Genomic DNA, 26687 nt, shown 5'->3' with positions numbered 1-26687 from the left:
TCAAAAACTCCTAATGAGAAATGCATTCATACAGGAAAGTCAATCTTCACTCAAAAAATTACACAAGATAAGAGAAGGAAGGACTATCACTCCAATGTGCAGCTGGTGGGGGGGGGGGAGAGGTTGGAGATTTTTATAAGATGAGCCTGAGGCAAGAGACTCTAAACTAATATAAAAATGGCAGATAAGAAGTTTTGAGGAAAACTCTTCTCCAACTAACATCAATGGGGCTTTAGAAATCCTAACTCTGTCTGGATGATAGAAAACCAGAACATGTGCCAGCATTAACAGAATACCTTGTCTGATATGAAGCGGGGGTAAAACATCAACATTATGTGGAGGAAGCACATAAAGTGGTTCATTAGTGAAGTAAGCTGCCATGAATCGTGCCAGAGACCGAACCACTGCTAATATAGCTTCAGTATGAACATCTGTTATCATCTGCTCAGCACCTAAAAAGAGTTTAAAGAGTCTTACATAAACAAAATATCTGCTGTAGAAATGAAAAGATATAACTGATAAATTCAAGCCTATCAACTCTCATTGCTACTGACGGCAAAGGTACATTACATATTGCGCTGAAAGAATTCTTTGGTCTTTCCAAAATAAAACCCTAGAAGCCTCTTTTGTACATCAACTTTGCCTTCCTGCATGATGACAACTCATACGTAAGCTTCACTCTGTAGAATTCCTTTAGTAAGAATTTAATGACAATAAAACCTGATTAACTGTGCAATCTTACACATATTTACTGAGGTACAAGTCCCACTAAGTCCAACAGGACTTACTTTCAAAAAAGTGTATATATGATTACAATGTTATACTTGATCACACCAAACTATACAGTTATTAAATCACAGCCAGATATTAAGCTTGAAGGAAAATATCTCATTCAAACTAATGGGACTTTTAAATCTGACCTTTTAACTAGCTTGCTAACTATAAAAGACAGCTGTTTGTCACCATACTTCTACAATTCTGAGGGAAAGATATATTTAAAATAGATAAAGGGTTCTTAAAGGGACTTTTAAAAATTAAGCAACTAACAGATGCTTAGTCAAGTCTTAAATAAAAATTCTATAATAGCTATAAAACAACAAAAATACCACTCTATTGCAATAATGTTACAGTCTTAAATAATGGGATAAAATGACAAATTATGATACACATCATTCATTTAACTGTACTAGGATATTCCACATTCACATACCTGACAAATCATCCCTTTCAGATATTTGAGTTCGTTTTAGAAGCTCGCTCACTAGATGATCGCACAGACCCTGAGCCTCATTTACATTGTAGTGATATAGATGGCAATATAATATAGCAAGATAATATCGAGTTTGAAGAAAAGGCATTCTCTTTCCTCCTGTATTAAAAAGCGAAAAATTATCCAGTTAAAAATATAAACCCTGGGGATGTAAAGAAAAATAAACCCAACCTATATGAGTGTACTAAGCTCTCCTCACCCACCCACAGATGTACTATCACATTCAGAAGGAATAAATAAGGTGAATAGGATTATACAGGACCAGAATCAACTCCACTGATTTTTTTTTCAGAGTTACTGTTAACAGTAATTCAAACATGAATGGGTCCATATTGTTTGAATAATGCTCTTCAACTCCAGTACTTCAAAAGACACAAAGCAAAGAGAAGTTGAACGGGTGAAGGTTCTCCAGTTACTGTGATAGAAGAAATGCAACTGTCAAACCTAACATTTGCTTTAATTTATTGCGTTTATATCCCAGCCTTCCTCCAAGAAGCTCAGAACGCTGTATGTGGGATCCCTCTCCAAACAACAACTCTGTAACAAATGCTAAGGTGATAAGCAGTGATTGGCACAACATCACATATGAAGCTTTGTAGTTGAGTGGATATTTGAATATGAATCTTCCCAGTTCTACTCTTAACACTGTAAAGTAGGGTTGCCATTTTTCAGAAAGTTAAAACCCAGATACAAATGTTGTTGAGCTTCTCTTGCAAAATCTATAACAACAACAACAATGAAGTTGTTGCGCTATTTCGCAGAAAATTCACCAAAATCTAGACTTCCGACATTGGTTGCCATGTGTCTGGATTTCCCCAGACACTTCAGTGATTTCTGCCCAGACACTGCTTCTGACTGCAGTATTCTGGCTATGTCCAAGAAATTACGGATGTATGGTGACCCTACTGTAAACACTACACAGAAGTGGCTCACAATGTTTATATTTCTAATCCATCTCACCACACATGAGATTAAGATATTCAAGGGACAGAAGTCCTCTTTGGGTGAAGCACTGTATGAGCAACACAGGCTAGTTGGACTGACAAGAAGTAGCCCATTTGTACATAGTGAACACAGCAATAGAAAATCCTTTGGCAGCATGAGAAAAAGGATCTCCAACACTGCTGTCTGAAAAGTTATGCACTGGCATCTGAAATCTTAAATTTTACCTTCAAGTGCAGCTTGCCTGTCACTTAAAAAACTTCAGGAAAACTTTTTTTAAATCATGTATGTCAACACTCAATCACATTTTATTTACTAACCTCAGTTCTGCACCATGACAAGTAATTAACCTAATACCATGATTTTCATGCTATACATAGATCTTTTTAGCATGAACTTAGTTTTATCAAGCATGTTAAGGTACAAACTAGTTCTGCAACGCAACAACACTGCAGCATTATTATTATTATTATTATTATTATTATTATTATTATTATTAATTTGACTTACTTGTCATCTTATACTAAGGTCTCTAGGCAACTTAAATAAGCACAAAGAATTCTTTAGCAATACATTATGTATACAAATACAAAAGTACCAACAATCAACTAGACTAAAAGCGATCAAACCTAAAAGCAAAAATCCATCTTCCCCAACAATCTAAGCATGATTAATATAAGAATCAACAAACTAAGAACTCCAGCAGCAGGAATATATTACTAACTGAAGGCTGGAGAGAACAGAAAGGTCTTCACTTGACACCAAAGGGATGTTAATGTGCATGCCAGGCACACTCTTTGGGAATAGTGTTCTCTAAGCAGAGGGCTTGGCAGAGGAGTTGCCACTCAGTAGACTGATGAAAAAGGTAGGCCTCTAAAAACGACCATTTTAGGTTTTAAAATGTATAGAAATTGTCTTCCATACCAATGTATAGAAGAAAATAAATGTCCACTGCAAAATTTATTACGCTTTCTCTAGAACATTTTTCCAATGAGAATAAGCTTAGAGTTTCTTATTACCTTACCTTTTCCTTTTATTTCTTGAAGAGCTCTCTCCCATGCCTCCACTGATTCTTTATAAGACCCTATTAGAAATTGCTCCTCACCTAAATAAATAAATAAATAAATTTCAGCCAATAGTCAATAAATTTCTGAACATATAATAAAAGGGTAAGGCTGTTGTCACACAGCAGTTCAGTTGACTGCTGAGGAATGCTGTTGCTAGCTAATGTGATGTCAGACTACTGAGAGCTGCTGGACCATGACAGCAGCATTGGAGACTGTCTTGTCTTAAGGTGGAAGAGAGACAGAATCAAGCAGACAAGCAACCCAGGGAGGAATATTCAGGATAGTCTAGGGCAGCTCCCAAGCAACTATCCTACTCTGTTGCTGTCCACCTCACAGTGATGACAGCATTTCAGCCTCAGCACTGGAGGGTGTGGATGAAAGAGAAGAAAGAAATGGATGTAGCAGAAAGGCCCCAGTGAGCTGCAGAGGAACTCTTCCAAGGGAACTGGAGGGGAGTGGAGAATGGTCTGCAGAGCTCTAAAGGGAGTAGGTGGGTTTGGCAAGATCCAAGAGGGTGGAGGATTTGGATACATAAAAAGCATCATAAAACTGCCACAATGTTCAATATTTTATGATGTTTTTATAATATGTTTTACAGCTGGATATTTTTGGAGAAAGGAAACAAAATTTTAAATTGTCGGGTTTCTAGACCAGAAATGTTTCTAATTTATCAGGTTTATTAGGTAATTAGAAAAGTTTGGGATAATGTCCCTATAAAGTGGTTTCTAGCAACAGGTAAAATAATTACAATAAATCGTGTAAACTACCAATAAAAGCTAAAGAAAAAGTAAAATACAACCTTTACTAAGAACAATCTTATTTGCCCTTACTGAAATCAGAACTGCCTCCAGAAATCAATTCATGGATTACACAACCTCCCCAGGATTAGCTCACTAAAACATGTCACAGCAGTGTATCATTTGCATAATAACAACAGCTTGGCACAAACACCAGATGACCTTTCCAAGCAGTTTTATGCAGATGTTAAAATGTATAAGGAGCAAGATAAAGAGAAACCCCACAGCCAAGGGATAGAGCAGTCTTCCAACACCACCTTCTGGATATGCTCCCCCAGAAGGGATCAGAGCACTGTAACACCCTTGCCGCAATTCCTACTATGGCAAAGCAACTCATAAGCATACAATAGTCATTGGTATTGAAAACCATTGGTTCCAGAAGAACCAAAAGAGCCACACTAGGGTGATGGAGGCAGCTGCAAACTGAGCTGAAACAGAATGAAGAATTCAGTATCACGCCACACTCTCTGGTCTTGAGATGCCACCACCTTTTCAAGTACCTTGCTAAGAAACTTGATACTGGACAATAACTGTTAATGTCAGTAAAATCTAAATTGCTTTCTTTAAGAGAAGTAAAATTATTGCCTCTTCAAAGCAGCACGGACATCTTTACCCAACCAGGATAAACCATCTGAAGGTTCAAAATGGAAGGTCATTTCCGTTATGTATCACAACAATGTAATGCTTTCCAGCTATTGGCTAAGCAAACTCTAAATGCTAATTTAACTGACATACTGAAACAATGTGCAATTACAAAATTAATAAAATATGGAGCTGACTTTTTGTCCCACTCATTATTATTGCAGAAGAATAGTATCAAAATTAAGTTGCAGCTCAGGAAATTGTCCACTGTTACAAAAATCAACTGATCACAGTGTTCTGCATGATACTAACCAATCACAGAGTTGAGTTTCAGTATTTGTTCTAATCGTTCTCCTGAAGACTGTAAAATTGCCTGTGTATGACTTGCCAGTGCTTCAACGGTTGGTCCCTCATGCGTAATTTGTATTTCAGTTACTGGCTTGCTTGACTTGTGCGCTTTTCTCCTTAACTGTGTCCAGTACCAAAGAACATGCTTATATAACAGTTGCCACATTACAATTACCCTGAAGTTGAAAAAGAATCAAATATTTACAGCAAAAGTCAGATCAGAGAAAATTAGTGATGCTAATATGCTAGGAAATAATGCCTTAAAACTTGCAGATTATGTTTTACATCACTGTGAATTAAACTAGTAAATCAGTGAATTAACCCTATCAGATACTTCAGTGCATTATCACAATTTTAATGATGTCCTACTTTTATTTACCTGCTGTTAAATTTATTATTACTAGTTGTGGTAAAAAAATTAACTCCAAAATTTCCCTGCTAAATATACTGTACATAAATTTACTCAACAACACTAAACTTCTATAGAATGTGGATTTCTGAGGTGTTAATGTATATGTAAAGGACACAGGAAAAGTCTACTTAAACATTAATTACATTGTATCTGCAACATTTTTCCTTAGCCATAAAGTAATCTCTTGTAAGGTTGGATACCACTGACAACTGTAGCCCATTTAACTAAAAGCCAGATAAGGAAGCTATTATCCAAGTAATAATTAACAAAGGCATATGTATGGTGGGTGCAACTTTTTGAATTTTTGCTTTGACCATCTAGGCCTAAGTAAGAACTTATAAGATCCTATGAAAAAACTCCTCTCCCATCCCTTAGAAATCCAGCAAAGTCTAATATCACACAATGTCACAAAAAAGCTTTAGAACTATCCCTCTTAGAATGGCAGTCAATGACTAGCACAAACTGTATGTGATATCTTTAATTCCATTGGGTGTTTTATTTTAATTGCAATAGCCACCCAAGACCCTGTAAAGGAGTAGGAAAGAAACTGCATAAACAAAGGTAATAATAAATTTTGCAACTCCCATTTTATGCAACACAGCACAATGGTTGGGATCCAAAAAACCATGGAACTAATTCTGAGCCCAATAGAAGGATGAACACAGATTATTTTGAGCAGCAGCTTTGAATGAGATGAGGGGAGAGTTATAACACAGCATGAAGATCAACTGTTAAATGTTATATTTGATTGGTACATGTAAACCACACCTAAAATACCCTTACCTTTAAAAAAAAAAATCTGGTCAATGGCAGTCTTCTTATTTTGTTCAGAATTCAAGTAATCCAATAATCTCTATTTCTTTCATTCAAGACAATTTTTTAAAAAAATATTTAAATACAATTACAAATTATAAAAATAAGTTTTCAAACAGATAATAAATACCTCTTTTCTGAATTATTGGACAGGTTTACAGCTGGAGGAGAGAGCTTCAGTATGTAATTCAACGCATAGAAATGTTGGTGGCTGCTCCAATCTATAGCTTGAAACACAGACACAATTATGGAATCAAACTCCACCTGATTATTAACATCCGGGGCTGCTGGAAGTATCTCATACTGAGGTGCGTTCTTGCCATTTAAAAAATGAGTAACCATCTTCAGCAGAGAGAAGCCTCCCAAAAGATTATTGGAGAACAGTTGGTTTTGTTGTTCCACAAGCATCAGTTTTAGGGTCTGCAACGTGAGCTTCATCAAATGTCCCAGAATTTGTCTATGCTTACCCTCCCAACTTAGAAGAGACAAAAATTGCTGGAAACATTTTAACACTGACTGTATCCAGGTACAATTCTGGACAGGGTGATCTAAATGTGCAACGTTAAGTTTTGCATACTGGAGAATGTTAAAAAAGTATATAATGCAACGTATGGTACAATTTAACAAAGTGTCTCTTTCTTGCATGTTTCTTGAAATCCCTACTCTCCAAGCTGCAATTAGATTTTTTTGGATATGGTTCAGTTCCAAAGCTGTGTCATCTTCTTCTTCTTCTGTTGCATCCATTGCATGAATGGTGTCAAACATGGATGCAAATTCCAACCGGCCTTCATCAGTTACAAAAGTATCTCCTTTTTGGCTCCCCAAAATAAAGGAATGACTCTGAAACAACTTGTCATCATCTGATTCTTCTTCATAATCCTAAATTGAAGATAACATTACTCATTATCTGATACATGTGAATTTTATCACACATTTATAGAAAGAAGTACTCCACATAATTGTTCTGGGAACTGTTTCACAGGTACTAGTGAAAAATGTTGTGCAATAAATATGTGGAGCTGTGTCACTCAATGTAAAACTTAACGTATAATCCAGGCTATTGTTATGGTGCATTTTGACATGTATTGTATAGAGATGGATGAGGATCCATAGATTTTTCCCAATGCAAACTAAACCTTAACAACTAGGCTGCAGATACATGCCATACCAAACTCAAAAGGCACAACTGCAATCATTTCACCAGAACAAAGCAATCCCAGTGTCTGGGGCACATACAGTTCCACATCACAGACTTTGCCATGGAATGGGCAACTGTTTCCACCCAAGCCATTAGTATTTGCTTTGTGAACATATAAGGGATTTATGGTTGCATCTCACAGTAGTTCTCCTTAGGGTAGACCAATTAAAATTAATGGACATGACAGATCTATTAATTTCAATGGGTCTAATCCGGAGCATAATTCAGCTGGCTACAATAGCTATTATTCCATAATATCCATCAATTAACAAGATACAGTGGTACCTCGGGATGCGAATGGGATCCGTTCCGGAGCCCTGTTCACATCCTGAACAGAACGTAAGACACGACTGCGTGTGTGCAGGTCACGTTTTGCCGCTTCCGCGCATACGCGTGACGTCATTTTGAGCATCTGCGCATGCGGTGAAACCCGGAAGTAACGCACTCCGTTACTTTTGGGTTGCCGTGGAGCGCAACCCGAAAGCGCTCAACCTGAAGAACATTCAACCCAAGGTATGACTGTAAATCAATTATATGAGATGAAGGCTGATAACTAAAAATGAGGGGAAGGGTTGGTGATGTGAAGTATATAATGGTTTTGTCAGGGAACTGCCATCGGAAGGGAGGTGGAAGGGCTCACACAGGTTGGGAGAGACTCAGCAGCTGAAGAGGGAACCAGCAGGGGGAGAGGAGGTGAGCTGAGGGAAAGTGAGCAGGAGGAATGGCTCAGAGACACTTCCAGCGAAAACAGTGGGGAGGTTTCAGGACCTCCTGTAGGGACACCCACTCCTCGCCGGAAACTGTCACGTAGAGAGTCCAGAAGACGTGTTTCCGTTAAGGAGCTTTTATGTTGGAAGCGATTCCGAAAGCAACCACTGTCGGAATCTGCTAGCGACTGACGGAGCCATGTTTAAGGGGCTCCGTTACAGACAGAGGTTTGCAAGCTTGATCAAACTCTGAGGGACTTGGATTTTACGCACAAGCAGCTCATCGTCCCATCACAGGTTTGATATGCATACAACAAAATGAAGGGCATATTTGTACTTAGAGCAAAAGTGAAATTGCCACTGCAAGCCAAGCTAGGAGTCCCAAGTCATAAATTGCCTTATAAGCACATATATGGAGGAAGTGAGACTCTTCTTTTATTATTACAGTGGTACCTCGGGTTAAGTACTTAATTCGTTCCGGAGGTACGTATTTAACCTGAAACTGTTCTTAACCTGAAGCACCACTTTAGCTAACTGGGCCTCCTGCTGCTGCCGGGGCACCAGAGCACGATTTCTGTTCTCATCCTGAAGCAAAGTTCTTAACCTGAGGTACTATTTCTGGGTTAGTGGAGTCTGTAATCTGAAGCGTATGTAACCTGAGGTACCACTGTATAGGTATCATATCAGGATTTATTTATTTTTAAAAATGTCTTCCATGCAACAGAACTGACATCTGTGTAGATCAGAATAACAAATATATGTGTTATATACTATTATTCTAATTCATGTTGCATTATATCAAGAAACTAGTATCAAAGGAAACTTGAATACCTGCAAGTGTGTTACTTCTCCATTTAGCTCTACTGTTTCCTCCTCTTCTCGCAGAAATTTTGGAATGGTAGAGAAAGCAGAGCTCTGACTTTGATTGCGTTGTAATAGATTAGCTTTTAAGGAGGACAGTGATTGCAATGGCAGCCTTTTCTCCTTGGACTGTGGGAAACAACATGTTAGTTTTATTATCCTATTTTTATATTCTGAACATCTGAAAGAGATTGATGAATGTGATGCTGAAGCTGACAGTGCAGATGGATCACAAAAAATATGTTCAGAGATGAAATTTTAAAAAGAACACAATTAGGATGGACTTGCTGGGCAGTAAAAACAGCCTAATCTAAGATGTTTATAAATACGCACTGCAGTTTTATACACTTATAATTGGAAATATTAATGAAACAATTGTGTCTTATTTCTCAGTACATACACAGAGAATGATTTCACAGGATCAGGGAAGAAGAACTTGTTGGAAACATCTTAGCAAAATACCAATAAATGTATACAAGACAACCAGCAGATAAGCATGCAAAAACAAACTTTTAAAGACTTCAGATTATTATTGAGATTGTGTGTGTGTGTGTGTGTGTGTGTGTGTGTCGGCACTGATTTGCTGGGATTTCATTAATGAAAAACCCTTCTCTCTTGCTCTTACCAACCTTGCTTATGATGTTATTTTGAGAGGGGCATTGGACAATGACCTTGGCAGACAGGCTGGCTAGTGTGAACTTTGTGGGTGCTTTATTCCACATCACACAACTGAAGAGATTCAAACACTTCATTCTGAACAGAAACCTAAAACTAACTTTCCTTCTCAACACTGAGTAGGCTAAAGCAATGCAAGTATTTAATCATGGAATAAGTGAATTGTCCTGATTTGACAAATTAATAATGTCTAGAACAAATTCCAGGCAAGAATCTGAGAACTATACTATTAAACCTATGTTGCAGTAGAAAACCAAATGAAACAATACCTTAGATTTAATCAAGCTGTGGTGCAGTTTTTCAAGCCTCTGGGCTGAATCAAGCAGCAAAGACCTCATATATGCCGAGGGTGAGAAACCATCATAAAATTTAAGAACGGTGATTATATACCCATCAGAGGCAATGAAGAAGGGTAAACTTGGATGTGATGCTACAGAAAATCTCTGCCTCATTAGATCCCCTTCAGAGGCTGATGAATCATTAGAATGATTCAGATCTTGAATCAAAGAGTTCTGTGATCTAACAGATAAAATACTAAATTATCAAAAAAAGTAAAGTAAATGCAGTTCTGTAACACAAAAGACCCTGAAGTTGGGAAAGATTGAGGGCACAAGGAGAATGGGACAACAGAGGATGAGATGGTTGGACAGTGTTCTTGAAGCTACGAACATGAGGCTGACCAAACTGTGGGAAGCAGTGGAAGACAGGAGTCCATGGGGTCACGAAGAGTCGGACATGACTAAACAATGTAACACAAAAGTTTTATGGGGACAATCCAGCTCAGATTAATATCTTCTTCTACAGTAGCACAGCAGTTGCCAATCTGGTGCCCTTGAAATGTTTTGGACTACAACCCTCATCAACTCCACTCAATATAGTCATGCTTAAAAATACATAATTGATCCTAATAGTGGCTTAAATAATTTGTACTTACATGATGAAAATGTCATTTGTTCAGCAGGAAAAGCCATTATAAGAAATAGGAGAGAACTATGAATGAGAAACAAGAGATTGAGAAGAAAGACACAGAAAAAGCAAAAGAATTATTTGAAAGGTGAAACATTTAAAAGAGAAGAAATGAACGAAAGAAAGAAAGATATGAGCAAATGAATTTAATAAACCACATTATGACTGTCTCACCTGTATGTTATTAGTGGATGTAGAGGAATAAATTCTGCTGGTCCAAATTCTACAGAGCAACCATATGTTACTAAAGTAAGCAATTCACCCAAACAAGTCATTAAGATCAGGGACCCACGTTTTAACATGCAAGCCAAAAAAAGGCTATCATGAGTCCAGCTCATGTCAGAAATCCAATAGGATCTAAAACAAAAGAACAAATATCACCTTCAGACATCAGTATCCAGCTATCCAAATATGATTTTAAAAAAATTCTGAAAAATACTATACTAACCTTATAAACTTTGACTGAATTTTGTGTTTCTTACTACCACAACCTTTAAGGCTACCAGAAACTGCAATGAAATTTGCTGTGCTCATAAACAAAATCTGAGTTGCCTGAATATTTTTTTTGAAAAAAAGACAAAAGAAAGAATGGTTAAACTGCATGCAAACCAAACAACATAAAATATAATGATTAATTAACACTTCACAGCACATATATAGCTTTCATTAGAAACTTATTGGAATAATCTAACCTATATAGCAGATATAACTTCAATTGCTGAATGTGCTGATCTGAAGCACTGATGAAATTAACACAATACAAAAGTAGAGCAGACTCCTTCTCTAATTCCTTGTTTTTATTACTATCCCCTTGCTGAAGTATGAAGGTAACCCAGAAGACTGATTTGCTGCATCACACTTAATATTCTTTACAGTGTTAACAAGATCACTTTTGCTTTATGTTACTAATATTTGTACCTGTAAATCCTTCTGGTTGACACCTATTGCTAGAACAAGCCCATCATTTGAAAACGCAGTAAGCAAAGCACCTCTTGATTTTATTGGCTTACAATGGGGAGCCAAACTAGACAAAGAACATGTCCGCTGTGTCCAGTGTATCAGAAATGGAAAAGAGCTACATAAAACAAAAATACATATAGATAAGAACATAAAAGGAAACATTATTTCTGGATGTCTGTAAGTTACCGTATTTTTCGCCCTATAGGATGCACCTTTTCCCCTCCAAAAATGAAGGGGAAATGTGTGTGCGTCCTATGGGGCGAATGCAGGCTTTCGCTGAAGCCTGGAGAGCGAGAGGGGTCGGTGCGCACCGACACCTCTCGCTCTCCAGGCTTCAGGAGAGCCCCACCGCCAGCCCCACAAGCTCGGGGGACAGCGGGGAGGCGCAGCGCGCCTTTCCCGCTGTCCCCCAACTTGGTTAGAAGGCTGGCGGGGGGGAGAAGCCTGCTCCTCCCCATCGCCAGCCCCGCAAACTTGGGGGACAGCGGGAGGCGCAGCTTCGGCATCGCTCTGGGAGCTTGCGGGGCTGGAGGAGCGCTGCGCCTCCCGCTGTCCCCCGAGTTTGCGGGGCTAGCGATGGGGAGGAGCAGGCTTCCCCCCCCGCCAGCCTTCTAACCAAGTCGGGGGACAGCGGGAAAGGCGCCCTGCGCCTCCCACTATCCCCCAAGTTTGCGGGGCTGGCGACGGGGAGGAGGAGCCTTCTCCCCCCCGCCAGCCTTCTAACCAAGTCGGGGGACAGCGGGAAAGGCGCGCTGCGCCTCCCCGCTGTCCCCCGAGCTTGTGAGGCTGGCGGTGGGGCTCTCCTGAAGCCTGGAGAGCGAGAGGTGTCGGTGCGGGAGGCGCAGCACTCCTCCAGCCCCGCAAGCTCCCAGAGCGATGCCAAAGCTGCACGCAGCTTCGGCATCGCTCTGGGTCCCGTTCTGGGGGCTGGGGAAGCTCGGGCTTCCCCCTTTTCCAGCCCCGCAAGCTCCCAGAGCGATGCCAAAGCTGCACGCAGCTTTGGCATCGCTCTGGGTCCTGTTCTGGGGGCTGGGGGAGGGGGGTGCCCGAGCTTCCCCCGCCCCAGGGGGGGGAAAATAATTTTTTTCCCTTTATCCCCCCCCAAATCTAGGTGCGTCCTATGGGCCGTTGCGTCCTATAGGGCGAAAAATACGGTAACTGGCTGGTTTCCCTGTAACACTAAAGCATAGATACATGACCTTGAACAGGCTTGAACAAAGCCTCTGTCCTCCTGTCTGGCCAGGAGAACTTTGGTAGAGTTTAGTTTAGCAATATGCACCAACCACATGATTCAGCTCAAATCCTGATTCAGTGCTTTGGAAAACAGCACAGTTTAGCATGGACTATTTCATGCCCAATTTGGCTCGAGTACAAATCCCAGTTTGGAAAAACAAAAGAATCTTGTATCCCTGTTCCGTATTATGGGGAAATTTAAAAAAAATCAACCACCTTTTTCAGTATAAGTTGCAATCCTACTGTACATTCAATCCCTGAACATATAAAAACACCTTAACTAATGCAGACTTATTTTTCTTGATTAAACTATCTACATGTTAGTCAAATGATGTGGCAGTAAACATTGAAGTTTTAAAACCAAGCCTTAAAAACCTATATTAAAATTGAATTAATGATTTAATCTTACCAAGCAATCTTTAAACTGTTCTCTTGCCATTTAATTTCCAAAAGTGTCAGCATTAAATGCTCCTGAGAATAAAATGCAAAACAACACAAGCAGCAGTCCCCCAGCATCTGCAAATGAATCAAAATAATGCTTAATAATTCTACTTGGATTTCTTAAATGACTCATATACAAGCCATATTTTAAGGTCAAATCAGCTGAAAACAATTAACATTTCACCACATGGTTTGTATAATTCACATGGAGCAAGAGAATATATAAAACATAAGCTTTCACATCTTACACCTTGATGATTTAAGCAAAAATTACATTGAGATTTTGTGTTCATGCAGTATTACAGTGAGACCTATTTTTTGTTGTCTAGGCATAAATAGGATAGGGTATATTTACTATTGCCCTGTGCACAAATCATGAGGACACCTCTACTGCAGGCACATATGATGAGGATCAAGATACCAGACACTGATTTGTCAAAGACTATCCTTGTCCCACAGAAGCCTCAAAATTAAAAGAAACTGTTCACTTAAGGTAGCTAGTAACAAATGCACAGTGCCTTTTGGGGTTGTGCACCACTAACTCAAGATGCCTTGTTAAGGACTCAATCCAACCCAGGCCATGTGAAAATCTCACCTAAATCTGACCTTATTTGCCTCTTAATTCAGGAAGTACATAGAGCTGGTGCACTTCTACTTTCCACAATAACCAGAATTGTACAACCGATAACAGAAAGGTCACTATGCATTTTACATACACAGCTTACTGAATCTATATAAATTAGACCGATTTTATTGTTTACCTCATTTTGGATGAAGTCAACACTCACTGACGTTTCTTTCTCTTCAACAGATGGTAATACAACTGACGCTTCAGGAATAATTTGTGACCACTGTCCCATTGCACAACCTTTAGCTGGTGTAATTTTACATTCCTCGCTTTCCCATAGAAAGATACTGGCAGTTGGCGTAGTGAGAAGAACCTTATTTCCATCACCAGAAACATATAGGTATAATCTCATTGAACAGTCTAGAAAATAATGTTGTGTTAATGCAGCTTCTCATTCTTTACATGATCTATCCAAAATACATTGATAGTTTTAATAGTTTTTTACATCAGCTACTGTGCTAAGTTTTTATTGTATAAAAGTCAATGAACACAATACAAAGATTAAACCTAAGATATCATGTTTAGTACTTATAATAGCACAGAACTAAGAATAGCATACTTCACTAAGAAGCAGTATAATCTTTTTACTGCCCTCAATATGATTCTGGTTACCTTCTAAAACAGGGGTAGGGAACCTCTCAACCATGGGTCAATCTTGGCCTGCCAAGGGGTCCAAATAAGGCCCATGGTGCCATTTCCCGCCAAACACACCCACCGGTCCATTCGCTGATGTCAGTTGATGTGTGGGGTTCAATCCTGCTAGGTGCTGCATCCTCAGCACATTCCCTGGTATGAATGCCCTGGTGGGTGGAACTGCCCAACTATCAGTCACGTGACATCGTGACAGCTGAATATTGATAGGTGGGTGGCCATGCCCACTAACCAAAGTTGGCCCATGAGCCCACTGGGCCAAAAAGCTTCTCCATCCCTGTTCTATAAAAATACATTATATATGCTAAGGTTTAGCTTAACAAGTCATTTCTCTTTGAAATATAAACACTATTAAGTAACTCAGAAAGTCATTAATAAAATCAACATCTTCATTTTAGTTGTTAAATGATGAGCAAAATTGCAATGTTTGATAAAACCTTTTTTTGAACAAAATAAATGGGGGAAAGGACAATGTTAATCAAAATATTAATTAAATATTCCTACCTTGTGCTGCTAAAACCACCTTCTTACATTCTTCAGCTGCCGAGACAGTTTTTATAGTGTCTTGGTCTTTGTTCCAAAGAAAGAGTTCTCCTGTTTTAAGTATCCCTGCTAACCAAGCTCCTGTTTGATTAAGGAGAATTTTGTTGTTCAAAGTGCAACATTTTAGACAAACAGTACTATTTCATGCATATTTACTCAGAAGGGAGTAAACTAGGTTCAATTAGCTTACTCCCTGGGAAACATGCATAAGACTACACTATTTCCCCCCCTTTGGTCCCAAGTTGTTAAATAGTTTTAGATCAGAACTATATTGAGGGTAAGGTGGTAGCAGTGGAAACCCTTTACTTGTTTATTTATTTAAGATACTTAGATACTGCCCTCACAAAGTAGAGAGCCAGTACGTTTTTAATTGTCAGAAAAACAATTCATTTAAATAAATTCAAAAAATAAAATCATGTAACAACTTGTTAGTGCTGATACTTAACCATTTCTTGAAGTTGTTAAGACAACAACATTCTTCAGGAAGGGATGTAACTGGGGGATCTTCTTTGTCCTCCCCGAAAGGAGATTAATTTCATTTATACTTTTGTCATCTAAAAGAAAAACAGCCTCCTTTTCCTATTATAAAGAAAGAAAGCCTTTTATTTGGGTACCTACTTCCACATTTTTCCTGAAAACTAATACCTGAATAAGCACAACTACTGTATACAGTGGTACATTGGGTTACAAACTTAATTCGTTCTGGAGGTCCGTTCTTAACCCGAAATCATTCTTAACCTCAGGCGCACTTTCGCTAATGGGGCCTCCCACTGTCGTTGCACCACCAGCGCACAATTTACATTCTCATCCTGGGGCAAAGTTTATAACCCGAGGTACTACTTCCGGGTTAGCGGAGTTTGTAACCCAAAGTGTTTGTAACCTGAGGTACCACTGTAATGCTAGAATCACAGAAAAAGAAGCACAAAACTGTAAAAAAAACCACACCATGCTTGCATTGCAATGCCTTATGTATACAGAACTTTCGCTCATGCTTACAAAAAGACAGTTCCCCACTGCTAAAAGGGTCTTTTGCATATCACAGAAAAGATGTAACATAGAAGTTCCTACATAGGAGGACTAAGTGAACACTGGAGCTGCTTCCCTGAGTGGGTGAGGCTTGTTAGACAACGGAGAAACCATGTCATTAGTGTAATCAGCCCAGACCTCTACCAATAGAGATTCAGCGATCACCTTTTGTGACAATTTTTGAACACCTGCTGAAAACGCTTCTATTCCGCCAGGCCTATGCAGGCAATTAAGAATTCATCCTTCCACAATGTTTATTGATACTTGTTTTTAACTTTTTAGCTTATAAAATGTTTTTAACTTTTTATACTTTTATTGTACGGTTTTTATCTTTTTAATGTTGTAAACTGCATTGATGTACTTTCATGATTTAGCTGTATACAATTTTTTTATATAAATAGATGAATAAAGGAATGGACAGTGTCTTTTAACACATGGAAACAAATCATATGAAAACTAATATTAACAGAATTCCTACACATTGTTTTATTTATTTCATATGTAAAGAATTTAAATCCTGTGAAACGAAGTGGTAGTTGCAGACATAACCATAATATGCCCCTGAATTTCCTAACAAATCTGTATTTTTATTTCTGGTCTCTAAAGGATGAGTTCTTTGCAATATAACCAAACACAGAACACAATCTAATCAAGCATTTTTAAGTACTATTCACTTCAGCGAGTAGGCTGAATTCTAGATGTGTTGTGCCCCTACTGTATCATACAAAAATAGCAGATGATTGATTACCTGTCCCAGCCAAGTGATTTGAGGCCATGGCTTCCTTTGCTTGATACATGTAGAAGTTAGAACTTCCAGTTTAATTTCCATGATTATTAAAAGGTGGTATAGCCATTAAACTTTTCAAAAAGGGAACGTCGTTCTACATGACTGTAAAAAAAGTAGAACATAACTATAGAGACATTCAAATTTATAGAACAACTTCTATCACATTAATGTACACCATTGTAAAAAGAATGTAACAGAAACTGTTGGATCAGACCAAAGGCCTATGTAGTGTAGAATCTTGTCTCACATAGTGGCCAACCGGAAAGCTTACAAGCAAGACATGGGAACAATAAACTCTCCTGCTGTTGTTCTCCAATGACTGCATACTGCCTCTAATCCTGGAAGCAGCATATGGTCATAATGACTAATAACCGTTATCCACCATCAATTAGTCTAATCCTTGAAGCAAAATTGGTGGCAGTCACTACATCTTATCCTAGTGAAGGCTGAAATTTAACTATGAGTTGCAGTTGTATTAAAAAGCATTTCACACCCTGGGGTTCAAGCACTGAGAAAAGGATACTTGATACACCTTGATCATGTCCCACCCTTGCTCATCTCCACCCCAACTTTTCCTCATAAGGAAATTGCTCTAGCCCTGGTTATTTTGATGTTATTTTCGGGGACAGGAGCATTTGCTGTTATCAAGCGCAGTCTGTCTACTTTCACTTTCATGCAGGGGGTTGGGGAGTGTGGGCAAAAACAAAACAAAGAGGGACCACAAAACCCATAACTGGATCCCAAAACACTGGGGAGCAGGATAAGCATCCGTTCTCTACACAGGTGAGGTTGGTACTTCTGTCAGCAATGCACCTTTCCAGCTCCGCGATATCCCTTTTGAGAGGCAGCAACAGATTTATTATACTGTATTCCAAGTGCTATCAGCATTATCAATATTTATTAAATTTATATGACGCCCTTCACCTGAGGATCCCAGGGCGGTTTCCAGCATCCAAACACAGAAATACATAACAATAAAGCAATGACCCACCAGGTCACAAGATTGTTTAGTTAGAATAACTGCACCATAGAGATTTTATACAATATACAAAGCTGCCGACCAGCTTTGTCTGCCTACCCCCTCTCTCCATACATGCATATGCAGATAGATAAGATAGATAGACAGGCAGACAGACAGACAGATGAAGCTGCGGACCAGCTTTGCCTGGCGCCCCCCCCCCCCTATATAAAGGAAGCTTTGCCTGCCTCCCCCACTCAACCTCGGGCATGTAGGTTCAGTCCACCCCCGGCTGGAGAAGGGATAAGCGCATTTTTGTGGGAAATAGAGAGGTCGAGTAGGGTGGGTGGGCGAGAGCTCTTCCCTAGCCGCCGCCTTTTCCTCATAGCGGGCGCCGCCTTCGCGGACCCACCGTGCGCGTCGTCGTCTCGTCACCGCCTCCCTCTCCCCCTCAGCGCCAACGGTTTCCCTTCCTCGCGGCTCTCAACTGCCTCCCGAGCGACCAACCGCAGGGGTGGGGGAGGAGCTGAGCGACCGAATGCGCATGCGTCGCTCGGCGACCGTTGTAATGGGAATCAAGAGTCGGCAGTTAACGGGCAGAGATTGGAGGCCGCGCCGCCCCGTCTTTTATATCGTTTCGGTCGTCGCTCGAGCCCGCTTTCTAGCCCCCTGCGCTGGATTCGCAGGGCTTGCAGATTCCAGACGCGCCTCCTCTCCAGAAAGGCTTTGTGGCACCTTAAAAAGCTGGGTTAGGATGCTAGTGGTTTGTCAGACGCTGTTGAACTACAACTCCCATCATCCTTGCTGCGCGCAGGGCTTGATGGGAGATGGAGTCCAACGATATCTGAAGGGATTTTCCCATCCTTGGTCTCAAGACTTAAATTTTGGCTTCGACCCTCGAAAGCCTTGTGCCGTAATAAAATTTGCTTAGTTTTTAAGGTGCCACAGGACTGTGTAAGTCAGGGGTCAGCAAACTTTTTCAGCAACAACCCCCATAGACCTTGGGGAACTATATTTTGGAAGGGGGGAAAATGAACGAATTCCGATGCCCCACAAATAACCCAGAGATGCAATTTATATAAAAGGTTACATTTTACTCATTCCCGGAACGTCCGCAGGCCGGATTTAGAAGGCGATTGAGCCGGATCCGGCCCCTGGGCCTTAGTATGCCTACCCCATGGTGCAGTTATGCAGGGCTCCTTTAAGAACCCCCCCCCCACTCGCGCGTAACATTTTCTTAATTGTAGGGAATCGTGCGTTTCAGAAAGCCCATGCAGTGAAGTACAGTTTGCCTCTCTGGTAAGTGTGCACAAGATTTCTATCCTATATATATTCTACATATGTATACACATTTATATGTATACACATCTACTAAGGAGCAAGTTTCACTGAGTTTAATAAAGTTTAGTCTAAGGTAAGTGGATATATAACCAATACATACAACAACATATACAAATACATAAAGTACACACACACACAAACTGTACTAGTTTACCCAATATCGGCCTTAAGAGCAGCCTTGTTAAAATATTTAAATCTCCCAGCTGAGACAATGATCGGGTATTTGATTAACTTTTTACTAAAGGACAGGTGCCCTGGCACCTTCTAAAAAAGTGGCATGCTTTGCCTTTAGAGCAGCAATTTTAAGGAGAAAAAATTGAGGGGATTATAAATTAAATTATTCAGAAAAGCAAACTTATGACAGATTGTCTGGTTTCAATAGTAATTTTAACTGTAATGTGCTTTATTCCATTTTTATTATGTTTTATCTTTTGTAATGGCTTTGGCTAAACAAAATAAATAATAACTATAAATAATATCTGTAACAGCAAGCACATCTTAAAAAATGATTTCCTGTTTTCAATGTCTTCTTCTACCTGGGGTCACTAGGGTTGGCATTCTTAATCAATTAAATATATATCCTGATTCACTGAGTACATGTGCTTATAAAAATTGCAGATTTCAGGCCTGTTCTCACTTTCTTACACCTAAGAGAGAATAACTTTTCTAAGATTATGCATGATACAGCATGTGTGCAACATCTAAACCGGATGTTGGGTTTCCTCGCAAGCCACACTTTCCAGCTCTCCCACCACTTCCAATTTCCCGGCACCACACATGTGCCCAGTCGTGCCCAAGTGGGGAGTTGTCTGTAGTTGCCATTTATAATCCTAAGCCTCTTTTTCATAGCAAACTCTCAAATACATAGCTGTGTGATTCCACTTTTATGTCTAAACACCTTGTGTAAATTCTATGCAAAATTAATAGAGAAACCAATTTTAAAAATAATTTTAATTGCCAGGGCAAGATTATACAATGCATTTTAATTCAAAGCATATAAAACTGTTTCACTGCTAGAAAAATTTAGTAGTAAAAAAAGAAGAGAAACAACCTGCCATTCTGCATTCTATGTGAGGTTAGTTAAGAACAGACAACACAGAACTATGATAAGCTCCACAGCTTGTTTTAATGCTTTAATAAGCATTTGCCTTTTCAGATTCCAGTGCAGTGACAGTTCATTCCACCTGAAGAAATAGTTGTGCATCACTCAATGAAGCCGTTCTAATTTAGCCTGTAGAGATTTAAAGTTCCCTGTAATTGTCTGTACAGCTAGTGTTGGACTTATGGACTGCAGTTCAACAAGGTAACAGCTAACAGCATCCAAGCAAATATTTGTGAATCGCCGCCTAAAGAGAAAGAAAGAAAACAGTTAGTTTTAGTTTATTGTTAGGATACAGAGACCCAAAACTTTGTAGAGAAATGTGCTGCCTCTAAATCTTAAGCTACAGTTACGGTCAGTGATCTTCTGCAACAAAGTTGGTAATGGGATATGCTGGTGGTTGTAGTGGGATGTGTCCGTTCTGAGCAAGATGTATACAATTTAGTATGATAAGATCCTTCAGCAGTCTGCCTTCTTTGCTTATGTTACTTTCTAAATCACCACTTACATTATTTATTAATTAAACTTCTATACTGCCCTTCATATAAGGTTTACAGGGCTGTTTAGAATATAAAAACACAGAGTAACAAACAAAAACACAAACCCTACCACAAACACAGTTTAAAAGGCAATAGATTGTTTAATTGGCCAAATGCCAGGCAGAAGAGGAATATTTTTCCTCACGCCTAAAGATATGTAATGAAGGTGCCTGGTGAGTCACCCTGGTGAGAGCATCCCACAAGCAGTAAAGGTCCGTTGTCGTGAGGCCACCCTCCAGGCCTCTTGCAGAAAAGGCACACAAAGAAAGGTCTCAGATGATGATAGCAGAGTCCAGATCAGTTCATCTGGCAAGCATTTCCAGCATATATTAAGCTTGTTTACAGCATCTGCATTCAAAGAAGTACCTTTCAAAGGCAAGAATTTTGTTAGGCTCTTGCACAAATGCTGATAATAATACATGGATGCATTCCAAAAGGTGCAAAGGCTTCTTCATTTTACTCCAGTATGGATCCTGTAAGGAAAAAAGAAAAATACATGAGAATTTGGAAATTATTCATCAACATGTTGAGTGTACTGCAGAGTGCCACATAATACCCATTCTGCATTTGAAAGAACTTGTTTGCCTAGTGAGATCAAGCAGGCTTCTTCACTGTACCCTTTTTGGAACCTGCTAAAAACATTCTTCTTTAGACAAGCCTACCCACATGCTCAGAAAGTTGAGACAATTGTAATCCATTTTAGTATTTAGATGTTGTATGTTTTAATGTAGGATTGTGTCCCCCCCCCCCCCCGTTATATCTTTTTGTAAACCGCTTTTAGGTTTTTAACAACGAAGCAGCATATAAATTGAAATAAATAAATAATTTAAAAAACCCAAAATGTCAATACACAAAATACTAAAATTCATGCAATAATGTTCCTGTTATAACAAAGAAATGACAGGCGATTATTATATACTGAATTTGTTTGTCAGGTTTTATTACAAATTTCAGAAGTTTACCTAGCTAACAAAGATGTAGAGGGTTCTTTCCTATCCTTACATAACCTCCAAGATTCTTTAACCCCCTGCCCCACCGCATGCAGTTGTACAAGCCTCCTGCTTACCTTAGCTGCCCTCCCTTGCCAACTCATATCCTTGACAGAAGTAGCCCCATGCAACTTATGGCAACTCTGTCTACCATGCTGTGGTATTATACAACATGGGCACACTAGGCTCAGTTTAAATTTAGAAATGGTGGTTCACTTTCAGCAACTGCAGCTGAAATAAGGCTTGTTGCAATGAGGCTATGGTTTATAAGGCTCAGAAAGGAACCAAGGAACTCCCCAGTCACAGCAACTGTTCAGAAGATGGGCTGTGTTGTTCTTTAAAAAAAGATTTTGTCAGTGCTCTGTAGCACTGGTCTTCAACTACTGGGTAGTTCTCCAATTTAAAGTGGCTCCTGCTTGTGGCATCACCAGTCTTGTTTTTAAAGAAAATGAAAGAAACTGAGTAGTGGGAGGGGTAGAAGATGGGGGTAAAAAAAGAGTAACAAGGTATTTTTAAACCTTTAATCATTGTATACAAGGCCAGTATGTTGGTAGGTGTGGCATTTTCACCCGTTTGGTGAACTGCACTTGTAAAATTCAAGTCTTATATACAGCTATTAAAAATAGAGGAGCCTGTGGGAAAGTAGGTGGCAATAGGCTTGACAGCTGGACCTTACTAGATATGATACAGATGAGTGTAAATACAGCTGTGCCAGATGAGATGTGATTTGGCTGCAAAAGCAGACTGAGGGTGCTTACTTGGTCCCCACCTGCATATAAGACAATGGGGGAGGAGAGGCAGCAACAAATGAAGCAGTAGCGAACAAAGGTCCTCAACACAACCTAAGAGGCAGCTGAGGCAGCAAGTTGGTATTCTACGGACCAATTTAATGAGCTCATAGAGTCACAATCTACTACATGAGGATCAATGTCTACTAGCTACAAACACATTTTGAATGTCTGGCCCAGTACAAACCTAGAATTTTCTTCCTGTTAGTATCTCAGCAGTGATATGCCTTTAAAAAACTGGTATTCTGTGGTCCACCCCCATAATTTGTGATGATATGGAATTTAAACAACAGATCAACAAGAAAATATGCTAAGTTTTTCCTCTTACCCGTGCTTTGAATAGGTGATCATATACTTCAAGAAGTCTTGGTAGCGGCACACCAATTTCTTGCATTGTGTAAGTTACAAAACCCACATCCCAGTTCAAAGAACAAACTTGTTGTTCTAGATACTGCACTAAGAAATCTAAGGGGGAAAAATAGTGGCCAATGAGATGCAAAACATTTGCTGCAAAGTTTAGTTGCTATTCTTTCTTTTATATGCCTGTGAATTCCTTCACTTAAGTCAACCTGACAGGAAATCTACTCAGTACATGTTTTAAAAAACGTGGACACAGTGCAATACAGGGAGTTCTGAAGAGACTGTTTGAGGACTCTGACCATTTGACTTCCTAGTTCACAACAACAACTAGTTCTAGTTCAGCGATAACAAAGATGTTCTGCCCTTTTCAAGTTTGGCTTGAGAGAAATGACTGGGAAGGTGCTTGCCTCACCTCCATGTGTACAGAGTGATGACTATAGGCGAGGACAAAATCCCTGCTACCCTAGAGTTCAAGAAAAATGGGACCTATGCAAATGCATACCCATTTCTGGGACCTATGGAGGCCATAAAGAAGAATGTGTATTTTCAATACTCAGGGTATGACTCAACTGCATATGAGGGCATTACCTCTAAATGGAAAATTGTGTGCACCTTCCACATACTTATAACACTGCTCCTGTGCTCCACATGGTCACTACCTACAGTTACTTCTAATTCTGTTCAGAGAAATTCAGATGTTGCTTTGAGCCTGGGTACATGCAGAATCTATTTGAAACTAATGGATATGCACAGAAGCATCCTCACAATCAAAGCACATTCTTCCTTCCATTTTGCAGTCTTCTAAGAGCATTCAGTCAAATGCATACACAAGGTGCTTTTGGGAAGGCTCCGGGTGGAGTTTATATGTCTCAGGACAGGCCTTGTGTGGAAGCTACATCCTTCCACATACATCCTTTTTATTTCTATGCTGCCTTTTCATAGTTTAAGCCATGTTCAAGGCAACTTACAATATGAAAATAATTACATAGTTACAAACATAGCAAAAGTAGTCTAAACAATAAAACAGCAAAAACAACACATCAAAATCGAACAATTTCCATATAAATAATAAGATCTAAAAGATAGAAATAAATTGAGAGGGTAAGGATTTGCTGAATTTAATATTTGAGCTGGAATACAAAATGGGAGGTGTGAGGTCAAGAAACTAGTGAAGAAAATATAAGATTTGAAAATATTAATTTATTTTTAGTTTTGATTCTTGGCTTTTCTCTTTGTTCTTATTCTTTATTTTTTAATTTTTCTTCTTTCTTCTATCAACTGTTTTTCTATTGTGTATCTTTTATTTGTTTTGCTTTTGTAGTTTAAATGTTGGAATTTGTTTTTATTGTTTGTGAAACATTAATTAATATCATTTTAAAAAAGATAGAAATAAATTAATATAAATAACAGCAACACCACCACCCCAAACCCCAGCCCAAGAGTCTTTTAAATCACACACATTCAGGCAAATTCTTAAGTAGGGCTTCTCCCACCCACACTTTTAATAAATATTTTATATGGAATTTGACAGCTCAGTACTTGATAATACAGAAGGTACTGACTTTGATCTAACATATACTCTTGGAAGAATTATTGGATTTATTTCCTGTTCGTTCTTTGTTTTATTCTGTTATTTTATTTTTCAGTATCTCCAAATATCCTTAATTTGAATTATATACCTAATGGAAAATAGCGAGGTGTCCCAGCATAGATTTTGCCAAGCATTACCATCTTCAGGCTAAGAGCCTGCATTCTGTCAGGAGCACTCATAGTCACACTGTCACTCAGCGCTGAAATAGAAAAGACACTCTTTTAGAAGATCAATTAAATGCTTGCATTTATGTTATTTCCATTTTCAACATGCAGAACCAACTAAAAAAAATAATCATCGTCAATTTACCCTCCTATAGGTGGGCTATGAATGAGTTTCCAGTTTCATAGGACTCCAGATGGTTTAAAAACAATATTCTGGTGATACAAATTATGCTCTCTCTAGGCTAAGAACACAGAAACCATGACACTAAGCTTTTTGGCAGAGTTGTTGAATGTTTACCATTAATAATAAAAGAAGTAGGATGAAATGAACTCATAAATAAAGCCTAGACCTTTCATTTGCAAGGTTTATTTTTTGCTAATGAATCTGACAGCCTGCTTGCTGAAGAAGATTAAGCTACTCTGCCAAATCTATGCAGATCATATTCTTGCTAATAAACGGTTGACTCCAACTTGCATGGTGTGATTTACTTCCAGCTCACTCCTGTCACTTCCTTCCCACCCCGCAAACTGGACTGAAGAGCAACACAGAAGTGAGTCATTCCATAATGTTGTGTGCTTCTAGGCATCTCTTCTAAGTACGTGAACCTACCTTTATCAATTATTTCTTGCCAAAGTGTCTGCACTAAGATAGGATCCGAATGACCAGCGCAATGAATAATAGCCAGTTTACATTCTGAGAGTTTGAATGGATCAGCAAATTCCCCATAAAGCTGCAATTTAAAAACAAGTTTGATCATTCACATAGATCAAATGCAGAATGAAGTATAAATGGATTAATAGGCAGTTTACAGACATTAAACAAAATATTGAATAGCATACCTATACCCTAAATAACAAATAAAAGATTTTCTTTAAAAAAAACTGTTCAATCTTCCAATGGTGGAGCTCCACAAGAAATATGCATATTATATATATATATATATATATATATATATATATATATATATATGAGTGTTTTTCACACACAAGAGTGATGACTGCTAAAGACAGCACACAACAGTGTATTATAAAAGAACTAAAATAAAATGAAACATGTAAAAGAAAACACTTTTAAAAAACTGGTGAGGCAGAGCAATTTTTCTTGATTAAGTGGAAAAATTGTTTGGGAGATATCAGATGAATTTTTTGCACAATACAGAGAAGCCTGGGAATGTTTGTTATTATTACTATAATTTCTATATATTATATTACTATAATTACCTTGCTAATTTCCATCAACTCGGAATCCAGCTGGGAAATGGCATCTTGTACTGAGGAATGATGAGAACACTGACGGAGTAATGCTTCCTGTATTTGAAACTGAATCCTTGCAACCTGATTAAAATATTACAATAGTCTTTAATTAAAAGCTCAGTGAACATCAGCAGCCACCTACAATTAGTTCCAACACAAAGCATTTCACTTCTTACAATGACTACATATACACACAACACATATGGACTCTGAACTCTGCAATTCAAAATAGCTGACTAGGTCTATATAGGCAAAGTTACTCCTTCAGATCAACAGGATACCAAGATGTTTGGGGCTTTATAAGTCAACAACTAAACTATAAACTAGGCCAATAGCAAACTGGCAGCCATTTCAGCCACCGTGTTACACAATAATGGTAGGTTGCTCGAGTTAGAATGAAGTCCTGTGCCGACACAGTTGAGGTGGCCTCATTATGATTTGTTTATTTAGCTACTTAAATACCACTTAGTTACCAAAGTTTCCAAGTGCTGCCCATAAACAGAACATAAACATATTAACAGATAAAATCAATTAATTATTAAAAACAAGAAGTTTATCTAAAACACCTATTTTAATATTTTATTTCAGCTGTTGAAATCTCTCAGGAACACAGTCCTGGGTTCTCCAGCATCACCCCCGACCACCTCCACCAGCTTGGTCAGGGAGATCCATCAATGCCATCTAAATTAATTATCAT

At 38.8% G+C, this 26687-nt stretch overlaps 2 protein-coding genes and 1 long non-coding RNA gene across 9 annotated transcripts in view; 1 reads left to right on the top strand and 2 right to left on the bottom strand.

Moving 5' to 3' along the window:
* Window positions 1–18373, bottom strand: part of CPLANE1 (ciliogenesis and planar polarity effector complex subunit 1) — a 53667-nt gene extending 35294 nt beyond the window's left edge. For all 6 annotated transcript variants that reach the window (XM_081212567.1, XM_081212571.1, XM_081212570.1 and 3 more), the window contains exons 1-16: window positions 18278–18373; window positions 16869–17009; window positions 15541–15673; window positions 15056–15175; window positions 14034–14260; window positions 13241–13347; window positions 11557–11713; window positions 11087–11190; window positions 10813–10995; window positions 9942–10191; window positions 8968–9126; window positions 6362–7110; window positions 4971–5182; window positions 3237–3317; window positions 1211–1369; window positions 297–452 (exon numbers count right to left, since the gene is read on the bottom strand). In XM_081212567.1, coding sequence (XP_081068693.1) covers window positions 297–452; window positions 1211–1369; window positions 3237–3317; window positions 4971–5182; window positions 6362–7110; window positions 8968–9126; window positions 9942–10191; window positions 10813–10995; window positions 11087–11190; window positions 11557–11713; window positions 13241–13347; window positions 14034–14260; window positions 15056–15175; window positions 15541–15673; window positions 16869–16949 — 2878 coding nt within the window. In that variant the 5' untranslated portion in view covers window positions 16950–17009; window positions 18278–18373. The remainder of the gene's footprint in view (window positions 1–296; window positions 453–1210; window positions 1370–3236; window positions 3318–4970; window positions 5183–6361; window positions 7111–8967; window positions 9127–9941; window positions 10192–10812; window positions 10996–11086; window positions 11191–11556; window positions 11714–13240; window positions 13348–14033; window positions 14261–15055; window positions 15176–15540; window positions 15674–16868; window positions 17010–18277) is intronic.
* A 125-nt stretch (window positions 18374–18498) lies between these two features.
* LOC308597409 lies at window positions 18499–26686 on the top strand. Of its 2 annotated transcripts, none has more exons than XR_014012950.1 (3): window positions 18499–19164; window positions 25232–25287; window positions 26579–26686. It is a non-coding gene; the product is annotated as an uncharacterized lncRNA (long non-coding RNA). The 2 variants fall into 2 exon arrangements; XR_014012951.1 differs by having other exon boundaries at window positions 24892–25287.
* NUP155 (nucleoporin 155) overlaps window positions 20143–26687 on the bottom strand; it is a 36564-nt gene continuing 30019 nt past the window's right edge. The window contains exons 30-35 of the mRNA XM_081212652.1: window positions 25958–26071; window positions 25347–25467; window positions 24661–24771; window positions 22950–23086; window positions 21211–21317; window positions 20143–20552 (exon numbers count right to left, since the gene is read on the bottom strand). Of these exons, the coding sequence (XP_081068778.1) occupies window positions 20414–20552; window positions 21211–21317; window positions 22950–23086; window positions 24661–24771; window positions 25347–25467; window positions 25958–26071 (729 nt within the window). The 3' untranslated portion in view covers window positions 20143–20413. The remainder of the gene's footprint in view (window positions 20553–21210; window positions 21318–22949; window positions 23087–24660; window positions 24772–25346; window positions 25468–25957; window positions 26072–26687) is intronic.

Source organism: Podarcis bocagei, assembly GCF_964188305.1.
Source record: "Podarcis bocagei genome assembly, chromosome: 11".
In the NCBI taxonomy this organism is placed as follows: Eukaryota; Metazoa; Chordata; class Lepidosauria; order Squamata; family Lacertidae; genus Podarcis; species Podarcis bocagei.
Note: the sequence above shows the minus strand (reverse complement) of the source record. Positions and strands in the feature narration are given on the sequence as shown.